Genomic DNA, 13,700 nt, shown 5'->3' on the forward strand with positions numbered 1-13,700 from the left:
GCCAGAAAGGATCCTACCCTGCCTATTTGAGGGCTATTTTTCCTAAACCCTAATACCATGTTTTCAGTATTCAGGAGTTATTTCCTGTCCTCAGTTTTGTTGAATAATATTTTATAGTATTGTTTAAGGTTGAGTGCTTGATTATTCTGGATGTTCACTAATTTTTTGGAAAGCATTTTTAGAAATACAGGGTCTCTGTAGGGTGAAGAAAGATTTACCGCTCACTTGGAATTTGTAATTCACTTTATTGGACAGTGTTCGTTGGAAGATCCTCTTGCAGTTCCAGTGTCGGAATCGGCTTTTGCTAACTGGGACCCCAATTCAGAACACCATGGCAGAGGTAGGCATTAGTAGAAGCTTCAGTTTTATTTCTGCAATAAACAGAATGGTTCTAAGCACAGAATAGAATTCTTTTCCATGCCCACCTGGAGTGTTACTGCTCTGTACAAATTATAATCCCCACATAAAAGGAAGAATTTGTTGCTTGCCCTAAGTGGGGTTTTTTTTGGCATCATTCCTATTTTCTAATTCTCTGGCAGAGGCAGATAATTTATTCTTCTGTAATTATGGAATAAATAATGAACATATTAGGAATGTAGCCCATCTAATGTAGAGATGTTTTTATGATAGAATATTTGAAAAGCTAATATTCTTTGGCACTGAGAGGCACTAAAATTCCTTATTTAGAAAAGGTATATTGATTATCTAGTGCAGGGGTTAGAAAAGTTTTTGTAAAGAGCCAGATAGTAAATATTTTAAACTTTACAGGCCATATAGTTGCTGTTGCAGCTACTTAACCTTGCCATTATAATGTGAAAACAGCCATGGATGATACAGAAATGAATAGGTATGGCTATGTCCCATTAAAACTATTTATAAAAATAGTTGGCAGGAAAAAAATGTGGTTGGCACAGCCTTGGAACCATAGGCCATTATTTACTGACCCCTGATTAAGAGTTATTTTAAGCAAGTTATGCTACCTCAGATTGTGTTCAGTTGTGAAGTGGATTTTTTAAATACATGAGACTATTTAAAACTTTCCCACTACAAGATCTGAGCAGTACTTGCACTTTTAGACTTTTAGTGTGAAATTAATTGAAAAATCTCATTTTGCTATAGCATCCTATAGAATTAGGGTTGATTGATGAGGCATGTGCATACATATGCCTTCTTTCTTGCCCACTGACTCACACTTAACACCTGCACCTAGACACACACACACACACACACACACACACACACACACACACACACACACACACACACACACACACACACACACACACACACACCCTCCCCCCCCCTGCAGATTTCACTCTGTCCAAACCCTCATTACATCTTCACCGTCATTTTGTTGTCCTACAGTTAATTTCACTTTTCTTTTGTTTCCAGCTCTGGGCCCTGCTACATTTCATTATGCCAACATTATTTGATTCACATGAGGAATTTAATGAGTGGTTTTCCAAGGACATTGAGAGCCACGCCGAAAACAAATCTGCCATTGATGAGAGTGAGTGCTTTTATGAACTTTCTTTCTTTCTATCAGTGTAGGCAACCACATAATTGAATGTTTTTTTCTATGCAAAGAATTTTTCTTTCAGTATTCATAGAAGAATCTGGGGAAAAGTTTTTTCTCTTATAAGTTAATTATGTGCTTTGTTCATATTTAAAAGAGCCAAAAGGACTTATACAGGTGAGGCTGCTGTCCTATTGACTATTTAATCAAGGTAGAACAGGCAGAGTTCATAAAATACCACATTTTGGCTTACAGAATCCTCAGTTTCCATATAGATTCTGAAAAATTCATATCGGAATTATATTCTTTATGAAATGGGGTAAGGCTTTTATCCTGTAATAAAAACAGAGGCGTCATTTTTGTTATTTTCTATGTTAGGATTTGTTTCTACTGTTAACATTTTAAACCTTATCTATCGATACTTTTAACCTTGTCGAATAATACCTTTTAAGAGAGTTATGAGGTGTTTATTACATAGATATGAACTGAAATCTACCAAGTATAGAGAAGTCCTAAAGTAATCTCTTACACTACTACTTGATAATTTGCTGACATGGTTTGAAAAAGTCATTTTGGGGAAACACTAGGAGTCCCAGATAGCTTCCATTTGACCTATACAAGAACTCTGTTACTGATGAAATGATCCTAAAACACTCTAAAGGTGAATTCTAGTAAAAATAAAGTATTCCTTGTTGGTCTGAGTAAATGGTAGAAAAATGCATTTGCCCCAATGACTATAGGCAGATGCTGTGAAAATTCAGACTCCTAGGTTTCCCACTTAGGGAAAAGATTAAGTCTCAGTCTCCTTCCAGAGTTTCTTTAAGCTAAAAGGTGTAGGAACAGTTTAGTGAGATATGATTGCGGTATTTCTTTTGTTTCTGTTAAATCCATATAATGTATTTGTCTGGTGGCCTCCTGCCATTTCAGATCAGCTCTCTCGCTTACACATGATCTTGAAGCCATTTATGCTGAGGAGAATCAAGAAAGATGTGGAAAATGAATTGTCTGACAAGGTAAGAAAAGAAGACTTCATTAGTTTAAGCTTTGACAGGCAACCACCTTAGAGTTCCGGACCAAAAAAAAAAAATTCCTTGGTAAATGTTTAGTTGAAGGTAATTAATTTGATTAAGAGAAGACCTTTACACTTGAATGGATCAAGGAATACTTAAAATGAGTCCCACAGCCAAAGCAGGTAATAACTTTTTCTTCTTTTTGTTTCATCTTTTATCGTGGTGAATTTGAAGCATTACAGAAGTAGAAAAAATAGTATAATGAACCTCTGTAACCACCATACAGCTTCAACAATGATCAACTCATTGCCATTCCCACCTATCTAGATTATTCTGAAACAAGTCCCCCATGTCTTTTATTTCGTTTCAAATATTTTCATATGTGTGTCCAAAAAATTAGTCTTTTTAAAAAACATAACCATATATTATCACCTTTGCTGAAAAAGATAATTATTCCATTATAGTATCACATATCCAGTCATTCCTCAGATATCCCCATTTGTCTTTGTGTATGTGTTTCTCTCCCTCCTTCTCCCTCCAATATCTACTGCTCCCTGCCTCCCACTTTCTCTGGTAAAGAATTAAAGATTTTTGGAATAAGAATCCAAGCAAGGCCCACGCATAGCATTTGGGTGATAGGTGTCTTAAGTAACTTTTAATCCCTCCCTACTTTTTTCCTTTATTGAACTAACTGAGTAACTTAATCTGTAGAATTTTCCACATACAGGATTTTGCTAATTGCATCATTGTGTTGTTGTCTAACATGTTCTGTGGTCTCCTGTATTTCTGCAACCTGAGAGATTTAGAAGTTTCATGTGCTTCAGGTTGTAACATTTTTTCTCATACTAAGCTAACAGTTTTGATTTACTGGGGCACCTGGCTGGCTTAAGGTTTAGTCAGTGGAGCATGCGACTCTTGATCTGGCGGTTGTGAGTTTGAGCCCCACGTTGGGTGTAGAGATTACTTAAAAAATTAAATATTAAATTAAAAAAACCCTTATTTTGGTTTATATCTTTTTTTGAATCCTTACCAGACTTCTGGTGTGTGTGTGTGTGTGTGTGTGTGTGTGTGTGTGTGTGTGTGTGTGTGTTTAATCTCCTGTGAATTCTTCCCATATTCTCCTTTGTTTTCTTCTCCCAGTTTCCAGTCCATCAGAGTTTTTCCCCATCTTTTATAGATTCCACCTATTCTCATAATTCTACTCTTTATCTACAAGGCATCTTCCAGGGTTCTTGATAACATCAGGTGATTCTCTGTCATTGCCAGAAGTTTGGATTATTTTGAAATTAGTAATGCTCTTTGGAAGATTTTGTGGGGGGTGTACACCTTTATTATTATTATTATTATTTTAAGTTTATTTACTTATTTTGAGAGAGTGCAAGCAAGGGAGAGAAAGAGAATCCTAAGCAGGCTTTTCACCGTTAGTGCAGAGCCCAGTGTGTGGCTTGAACTCACGAACCGTGAGATTATGACCTGAGCTGAAATCAAGAATCGGACGCTTACGCAGCTGAGCCACCCAGGTGCCTGGGGATGTACACTTTTAAAGACAAGTGTATCTTTGTACCTTTGTTTTATTTATTTTTAATAATTCTTGATGTTTGTTTTGTGAAACTGGCTGATTTTAACTAAATAGCAGTATTGCACAGGTATACCTTATGGAAGGAAAATACTTTTTAAAACAGTGAATCCTTTTATGTATCAGAAAAGGCCTAAAAAACTTATAGCAGTGTCATAGTTTCTGTTATTTGGTGGTGAGTGGGGAGGTGATCAGAAGATGTAGTATGGTTCTTAACCACTGTGAATAGTGTTTTTCTCAAAATTTCTTAAATATCAGTATTGTTTCTAATCTGTTTTTAGATATTATATTCTTTTATTAAACTCTTAGTGCCTGCTAGCCACTGGTACATAAAGATGTAATCTCCAGGTTCCATTCAGATTTCCAAGGGAGATGAATACATAACTAAGTAATATTATGTCTTAAGAGGAACAATGATTGTCTATGTGAAGTATAATGGGAACACAGATAAGGGAGTAGTTCTGTTAGGGAAAGTTAGAGAAGGCATCAGAGTACAGATGACATGTGAGCTAGGTCTGAAATAATGAATTGGCATTTACTAGGAAAATATGGTGAGAAGGAGGGTGCTAGGCCACAGGAGCAATGTGAACAGAGGTAGAACAACATTCAAATATGCAGCATGTTTAGCAGACATTATTCAGAGCAGTGTTGCTAAGGTATATAGGAAGACATGGTGATGAGACTGGGACAGGAGGGTTAAGAGTATGGGAGACCTTCTCTGCCTAGTGGCCACTGGAGAATTTTTAATATTTTCATATAGGCAGTAATGTACATTGAAGGATATCCAGCAGTTGGAATTACCTTACAAGATTCGTATGGAAAGTTTCTTAGAACCAGTAAAGACTGTAGGCAGGAAGATTAGATATGATGAGATTATGCAGTAAGACATTGGGAATGGTCAGATTGGGGGATTTGAGGTTAATTTCCTGTTGGAGTTGAGGGACTTTGGAAATGACAGAACATGAGCATGAGAGAGAGAAAAATCAGAGCTGATTAAAGTTTCTTTTTGGGCAGCTAAGTGAATGATAATGCTGCTAATCAGTTTAATAAATTATGGTAAAGATTTTTTTTCCTGCCCCCTCTGAGTGGTACTATTATAGTAGGTAGTTGAAAATATGGGGCTGAAGGGGCGCCTGGGTGGCTCAGTCGGTTAAGTGTCCGACTTCGGCTCAGGTCATGACCTCGCGGTTTGTGAGTTCAAGCCCCGCGTCAGGCTCTGTGCTGACCGCTCAGAACCTGGAGCCTGTTTCAGATTCTGTGTCTCCCTCTCTCTCTCTGACCCTCCCCCGTTCATGCTCTGTCTGTCTCTGTCTCAAAAATAAATAAACATTAAAGAAAATTAAAAAAAAAAAAAGAAAATATGGGGCTGGGGATGTTTGGAAATATGTTTTTGCAAGTCACTGCAGTGGTCAGAGTTGGTGCTATTTGGAAATGGAAGAGATTGCCCAGGGGCAACATGTAGAGTGAGTGACAGGGAAAAGAGTCAAAGAAAGAATATTTTTCTGGATAATTAGCCACATGACAGGCTCATAGATACTGAGTTTATAGAGGTATGTATATTATCTTTTCAGCCATAATCTGGCTTGTATGTGTTTTCAACTTTATGCTGATACTGAATTTTCTTACAGTTTTTCAATATATATATGTCCTTATTGATTTTCAGATTGAGATTCTAATGTATTGCCAACTAACCAGCCGACAAAAGCTGCTATATCAGGCACTCAAGAACAAAATTTCTATTGAAGACTTATTGCAGTCTTCTATGGGCTCTACCCAGCAAGCACAGACCACCACCAGCAGCCTCATGAATCTGGTCATGCAGTTTAGGAAGGTAAGATTTTAGGTCAGCTGCCTTGGAGTTGTCTTCATTAACTCATTTCAAGAAAAAGGCTCTAACTTTGATGCCAAATAAACAAAGCCTGTTAAAAAGAGATGAAATGAGAAAGCATATATTCATAAAGGTAAACATTCAGGCTTTGGGATTCCCCATGATTCCTAGAGTGATGTGTGTTCATGACAGTGGTGTCTTATCACTTCCCTTCCTCTTAGGTGTGTAATCACCCAGAGTTATTTGAACGACAAGAAACTTGGTCTCCATTTCATATTTCCCTAAAGCCATACCAGATTTCAAAGTTTATCTACCGTCATGGACAGATCAGGGTTTTCAACCATTCACGAGACAGGTGAGCAAAAATACTAATATTAAGGGTGCTTAAGGGTGTTTTTGTAAGTTGGGGTTTTGTGGCTTAGTGCTTTTGGGGTTTTACTGGAGAACGTTTGAGTTCCCCAACAATGAGGTATTTAAGCAAAGGGTGGACAGCTATTTATTGATGGATACTATGATAGTAGTCTGTACAATATCAAGGGTTTAACTGGTTGACCTAACGTCTCTAGACGCTTCCAGATGCCTTTCTGAATGTGGAACGTGTGTGTGTGTGTGTGTGTGTGTGTGTGTGTGTGTGTGTGTGTGAGAGAGAATATGTACTTGAACCAAGAGAGGTCACCAAAGTTCTCTGCCTCAGTACTGAGATTATTTTGTGTGTTTTATTTTACACTTGGTGTGGGAGAACTGATTGGATTTCAGATTAATCTAATTTACCTTCCTCCCAGAATCAGCAATGACAAATTTGGTAAAGGTGAAGTGGTTGTTAATATAATATGCCAGTTCTATTCAGAAAATACTTGCATGGGTCAGTTCCACACCTGTGAGTGAGAGTAGTCTTAGCTTCTGGATTTTCTAACAAGCTCCCCCCAATGGATGCTTAAGCATACCCACATTTAAGAAGCATGGTTTTAGAAAGTTCATTCTGTAGAAGAACAATATAAGCAGCATTATCAAAATAATTATCAACAGTATTTAGTCTAATGAAACTGAAGTTGAGGCACATTTCTTGGGTTTAATTTTTTTTAATGTTTGTTTATTTTTGAGAGAGTGTGAGTGAGGAGGGTCAGAAGGGAGGGAGACAGAGGATCTGAAATGGGCTCTGCGCTGACAGCAGCTATTCCAATGCAGGGCTCGAATTCACAAACTCCCAAACCACAAGGTCATGACCTGAGGCGAAGTTGGACGCTTAACTGACTGAATCACCCAGGCACCCCATCTTGGGTTTAGAATTCTTTGTGTTAACTCCAGGCTTTTTATTCAACTAGATAGGTGGGGAGAAACGGGAAACATACCAGAGCTGTAGCACTGTTTTGTGTAGTATGTGGTAACTTACAGCTTTGAATTGTGATTCCCTGAAATAAAATGAGACGACTTTGAACTTGTATTATCTTTTTATATGAATATTAATTACTTAGTACTTTCGGACATTTATGCCATGATTTCTGTCTGGTAATATGGCAACACAACAAACCTCTTAAAAGTAGAAGCAGTTTCAAATCTAAAAGATTCTCTTTAGTTTTGAACCTCTAGTTAACTTCCCAGTATTTATATTGAGTTTGGATTCATTTTATTTTACTTCACAGGTGGTTAAGGGTTCTTCTTTCTCCATTTGCACCAGACTATATCCAACAGTCTCTCTTTCACAGAAAAGGTGGGTATTTTGATATTTGGGCAGGAAAATATACCAGGGATTTGCCAGAATGCTCTTTGTTTTGCTGAGTGACTGATTTGCATCTAGTAATGGTTTTGCCTGCTTGCTGGGTCCGTATTTATGAAGTCTTGATAAACTTTAAGTAAATTAGTTGTCTTCATCTGTAGATGCTATGATTTGTGGCTATAACAGGAAGCAATAAAAAATTACTACATTGACCTTCCACCTTTATTTTTTACCTGCCTCTTAAAGAGTTTCTTAAACCCTTGAAACTTGACAGAGACAATGCAGGACTATCATTAATGTGACTTAGTTCCTTCCTGCTTAGTCTAAGGGAAAGGAGCAGCTCAGCTTTGAGCATTATCTAGAGTGTTAAGGCAAAGGTTCAGAATCTTCAGCTCTGTACTTATCTTTCTCCTGCCATGATAAAAAGAGAAAAGCAATTAGACAAGCTACCAAAAAGCCCAAAGGTAGCCAGTGAGCCAGCTCCATTCTGCCCCATTGTATGCCATATCTCATAGGTCTGCCTCTCCCACTTGTGATTGTAATACAAAAATATGATGCTGTGACTTACATCGTAGTGGCTGAGACAAAACCTTCGGATATCTTTTCGTTCTTAAATAAAAACTCAGCAGTTCAGTAGGCTTTAGTTGACTTGCTCGCTGTTGGGTTTAACTTTGTCCTTTGATATTCCAGGTGTTAATGAAGAAAGCTGTTTCTCCTTCCTTCGCTTTATTGATGTATCGCCAGCAGAAATGGCAAACCTTATGCTTCAGGGACTTTTGGCCAGGTGAGAAGTTTGCTTAATTTGATGACAGAGCAGTTGGGGATAAATAGGGAGAGAGGTTGGACTGTGAAATTAAACACTTAATATTATATCATCTTAACGAGCCTTTTTTTTCTTGTTAAGGGTAAAAATTGTTATAAGGGAGTTCTGATTTTCTTTGGTCATTTAATAATTGCATGATACTTCATAATATACCTTAAATAAAAATTATTTAGGCTTCCCCCTCCCCCAAATGCTACCAGAAGGTCTTTAAGTCGTCTTAATTTCTAGTTAGTTTAGTATGTTGTATTTGCTTCCACAGGGCAAATAATGGCCATTGAGTCCTTTAGTTAGTAGTGATTGCAGCATAGCCTACCTTAAGTCTTCTGGGAAATTTAGTTCTATGTTTTTTTCCTCTGGGATAATGGCTTTCACTTAATGTTATTATTTTGTATTTACATAATAAATAGTGACCTTGTTAGAAAAGGCTATTTCCCTGATATGAGGATGTTTTTATAATAGAATTTTTGTGATAAAGTTAAATATTCTTTAATTTTTTTTTTTTCAACGTTTTTTATTTATTTTTGGGACAGAGAGAGACAGAGCATGAACGGGGGAGGGGCAGAGAGAGAGGGAGACACAGAATCGGAAACAGGCTCCAGGCTCCGAGCCATCAGCCCAGAGCCTGACGCGGGGCTCGAACTCACGGACCGCGAGATCACGACCTGGCTGAAGTCGGACGCTTAACCGACTGCGCCACCCAGGCGCCCCTTTTTTTTTTAATTTTTTTTTTTTTTTCAACGTTTTTTATTTATTTTTGGGACAGAGAGAGACAGAGCATGAACGGGGGAGGGGCAGAGAGAGAGGGAGACACAGAATTGGAAACAGGGAAAGTTAAATATTCTTTAAACGAGGAGCTTTACGGAGGATTTTAGTTTTCATAGTAGCAAACCAACTCATGCCAAAGATAGAATTTATGGAAGAAAAGTACAAAACAGCTTTATCTGAAAGAAGGAAAGAACTGTTTGTAAATGTTCAAGATTTACAAAAGAGACATGTGAATGAAAGACAAGGTTCCTCGCTGCTATGAACTACCCTCAAACCTCCATGGAGCACTGAATAAGCATGTCTGCTGTGGTTTGTTTCAGATGGTTAGCTCTTTTCCTGTCTCTGAAAGCCTCCTACAGGCTCCATCAGCTGCGCTCCTGGAGAGAGCCAGAAGGGGAAAGCCAGCAGAGATATCTGAGAAACAAGGATTTCCTTCTTGGGGTTAATTTTCCACTCTCCTTTCCCAACCTTTGCAGCTGCCCTTTGTTAAAGGTAAGCAATTATTTCACCATCACTTATCCATGTTAGTACTCCCCTTTCCTTTGCATCACTAAAAGTAATAATAAAGTAAGTGAGGGCCTGATGAACGCAACATTTCCAGAGGAAGCAGTGTACTGAGTTATAATTTAATATATTGATGGTGTGTGTGTGTGTGTGTGTGTGTGTGTATCATATGTCTATGCGTATGTGTATATTTAATGTGTATTTTGTGTATAATTTTATTATAAAGCGCACAGATATTAAATATACAACTCTTTAAATTTATTCATGTGTATACACTTGTGTAACTACTAGATTATACCTAGATTAAGGTATAGAACATTTCCAGCACCCAGAAGTCTGCCTCAGACATCTTCCCATTTGATACCTCTGGTTCAGAACAAACCAACTATTCTTTCATCATAGGTTATTTTTACCTGTGTTCTTGACCTTAATGTAAATGGAATTACCCAGTATATGCACTTTTATGTCTAGCTGCTTTCCCTTAATATTGTGTGATTCATCTATGTTGCATTATAGCATTTCTTTTTAGTACCATGAAGCATTCTATTGTCTGAATAGACCACAATTTATTAACCTGTACTACTGTTGGTGGATATTTAGGTTGCTTCCATTTTGGGGCTATTGTAAATAAAAGTGCAATGCATATTCTTGTACATGTCTTTTGATAAATGTAAGCACTCATTTCTTTGGGGTTTATATCCAGGAATGAGATTGCTATATCATCAGGTATATGTAGGTTTAGATTTAGTAGCTACTGCCAAACAGCAAAATAGTTTTAGAAATTTTTCAAAATGGTTTTAGGAATTTATACTGCCACAAGCAATGTGAGAAGTGTGCTGCTGTTCATCATCCTTGTCTGTACCTGATATTGTCAGTCCATTTTGTTCAATTTGCAGTGTGACCTTGTTGTGATTTTAAGTTCCATTTCCATGAAAAATAATGATGTTGAATACCTTTTCATATAATTGTTTTGGCCATTGTAGAATAGGTAAGGGAGAAAGTGACAGAACATAAGGGTATACATGTAGGTCCATATCATAAGGGACACCATCAGTTACTGCAAGGATTTGGATTTTATTTTGAATGAAATGGGTAACACTGGAGAATTTTGAGAAGAGATTTATATATTTATATGTTACAGTCCTTCAACAGAATTAAAAGTTCAGAAGGCAGGGCATTATCCTTGTGTCCTCTAGAAAATTTAATGGGTCATTAGTCTTATAGTTAATTGCTATTGAATGCCCGATATTCTTTGGTTGAATGTGGTATTTGCCCCCTGTACACTGAAGAACCCATATGATCTCTGTTTCCCCAATTGGTTTCTCAAGTATTGCTCCATGTGCTTTTTTGGACTCTGGAGATAAGACTGGTAATGTAAAACAGACAGTAGAATTAGATTCCGGTCCTATTGGAATAATGTAGTCAGTGGTGGCAGGGTGACTTCTATTAGTGAGATACTGTCTGATAAAGAGTTGCTTAACTTCCTATTGACTGATTTCACCTACTTTTGGTAGTTTTTTATTACTCTAGTTATAAATAGTTGCTAGTTTTATTTTTGGTACAGAAAGCACCATTTTCTTAAGAGTTTATTATGTATTCTTACATAGATACTTGCATCTTACTTAACACTCACATATGCCTTCCCATATGTGTATTCAAACACACCGTAGTGTGTTCAGTGGATGTGTTCAGTGAGGTCCTTGTATCAATTAATTTCCTGAGGGGCACCTAGGTCACTTAAGCATTGAACTCTTGATTTTTGTTCAGGTCATGATCTCATGGTTTGTGAGTTCAAGCTCTGTGTCAGGCTCTGTGCTAAGAGTGTGGAGCCTGCACACGTGCTTTCTCTCTCAAAATAAATAAACTTAAAAACAAAATGTATATTCTGAGAAATTCAGGTGTGGGCAGTATGCCTTATGGGAAATTGGTAGTGAAATCTGTAAGTTTATCTAATTGAAGTTAGATTTGCTTTCATTTCCTCTTTAATTTCATGTTGTAAATGGATATTTGCTGCCATAGTAGCTTACTATGTATACTAACTTGCTGAACCCCAGTAGGTTGCAGGTAGCTGAAAGCTAATTCTTTATGTGTAGAAACACCGTTCTGCTTTCGGTCTCATCATCCTTATCTCCAACACGTATATATTGATACATCAACCAGGCAGTGTGTTTTGCCAGAGTTTGTTGATCTATTCTAAGAAATTGCTGCTTTCAACTAAGCAGAATTATCTTTACGTGGTATGTAGCCTTAAAGGTTAACATAACTTCTGAATTAAGAATTATTTTGTTGAGACTCCATATGTAACAATTAATAAAAATATAATAAAGCTCATTGTATCTGTGGCCTTTGAAGTGTGACCACAACTCAGTATTTTTTCTTAATATTTTATATCACCACCTGATAAGCGTATAGATATACAAAATATTACATACACATACATAACTCTTTGTAACGGTATTCACAAAACAATACTTAGCCTTCATGTACAATGTACTGATTTTTTTCTCGTTTTTTTTTTTTAACGTTAGTTAAACCTACTAAAAAAATGACATCATGACCCTCACTGCTCACAGTTTGAAAACTACAGCATTACACGGCTCCATAATATTAGAATAGCCAGAGGACTAAGTAAAGAGAGTCACCATGTAGAAGATTCTGGATCGTTCTTTTTAATAGTAAGAAAAGAAAGAAACTAACATTTGGAGCTTATGAAGAGTCTCACTTTCTGAATATGGAAGAGAAGACCAGATGTTGCTCAGAAAGCAGTATGCACATTTCACTGTGTAGTTACCCTGACCTTTAGTTAGCAGTCAAGGTCCATCTCTTGGTATATTCTGGTACATACCTGTTATATCCCTGGTATTCAAAGATTATATAAATAAAGATAAGTAATTTTTTTAAAGTTTTTAAAATTAAAAATTTTTTAATGTTTATTTTTGAGAGAGAGAGAGGGAGACAGGATCCCAGGCAGGCTCCACACTGTTAGCACAGAGCCCATTGTGGGGCTCGATCCCACGAACCATGAGATCATGACCTGAGCTGAAATCAATGGTCAGATGCTTAACTGACTGAGCCACCTAGGCGCCCCAAAGATAAGTAATTTTGAAGGAACCCAGCTGATTCAAACTTGAACAAAGTAGTTCATTATGGGAACTATCCCTCAAGAATGACTTTGTTAGAATGTGTCTATTACTACTACTTTCCTGTTTCTCACACTGGCTTCTGTGAACAGATTTTTTTTTTATTCAAGAAGGATTTATCTAGAGAACATTGGTTTTGTCTGTTTTGCAAAGCAGAGTAGAGAAGGAAATTTAGGACGCCTAATCTTTTATTTTTATTTAATTTTTAAAAAAAAATTTTTTTTTTTAACGTTTATTTATTTTTGAGACAGAGCATGAACAGGGGAGGGGCAGAGAGAGAGGGAGACACAGAATCTGAAGCAGGCTCCAGGCTCTGAGCTGTCAGCACAGAGCCCGACACGGGGCTCGAACTCACGGACTGTGAGATCATGACCTGAGCCGAAGTCGGACGCTTAACCGACCGAGCCACCCAGGCGCCCCAATTTTGTGTTTATTTTGGGGGGGGGGGGAGGGAGACCGAAAGAGAGAGAATGTGAGTTGGGGAGGGGCAGAGAGAAAGGGAGACACAGAATCTGAAGCAGGCTCCAGGCTCTGAGCTGTCAGCGCAGAGTGCACCACGGAGATCAGACTCATGATTTTTGAGATCATGACCCCAGCTGAAGTCAGATGCTCAACCTGCTGAGCCTCCCAGGGACCCTGGATGCCTAATCCTTTAGAACAGATGTCCAAAATTCATAAGTTAAGAATATAAAAGTTAAAACTTAAGATGCATAATATTTTAGCATACATACACACACCTACATACACTTTGAGGGGCGCATGGATGGCTTAGTTAAGCGTCTGACTCTTGATTTTTAGCTCAGGTCATGATGTCACGGTTCATG

General features: G+C 37.6%; 1 protein-coding gene across 2 annotated transcripts in view; it reads left to right on the forward strand.

Annotated features, from left to right (window-relative positions):
- The window catches only part of INO80 (INO80 complex ATPase subunit), a 136,707-nt gene that overhangs the window by 62,977 nt on the left and 60,030 nt on the right, over nt 1-13,700 (forward strand). For both annotated transcript variants that reach the window (XM_060618905.3, XM_060618904.3), the window contains exons 17-24: nt 256-340; nt 1,393-1,510; nt 2,444-2,529; nt 5,766-5,933; nt 6,152-6,285; nt 7,571-7,638; nt 8,335-8,428; nt 9,553-9,724. In XM_060618905.3, the coding sequence (XP_060474888.1) occupies nt 256-340; nt 1,393-1,510; nt 2,444-2,529; nt 5,766-5,933; nt 6,152-6,285; nt 7,571-7,638; nt 8,335-8,428; nt 9,553-9,724 (925 nt within the window). The remainder of the gene's footprint in view (nt 1-255; nt 341-1,392; nt 1,511-2,443; nt 2,530-5,765; nt 5,934-6,151; nt 6,286-7,570; nt 7,639-8,334; nt 8,429-9,552; nt 9,725-13,700) is intronic.

The sequence above is a fragment of the Panthera onca genome, chromosome B3, assembly GCF_046562875.1.
Source record: "Panthera onca isolate mPanOnc1 chromosome B3, mPanOnc1 haplotype 2, whole genome shotgun sequence".
NCBI lineage: Eukaryota > Metazoa > Chordata > Mammalia > Carnivora > Felidae > Panthera > Panthera onca.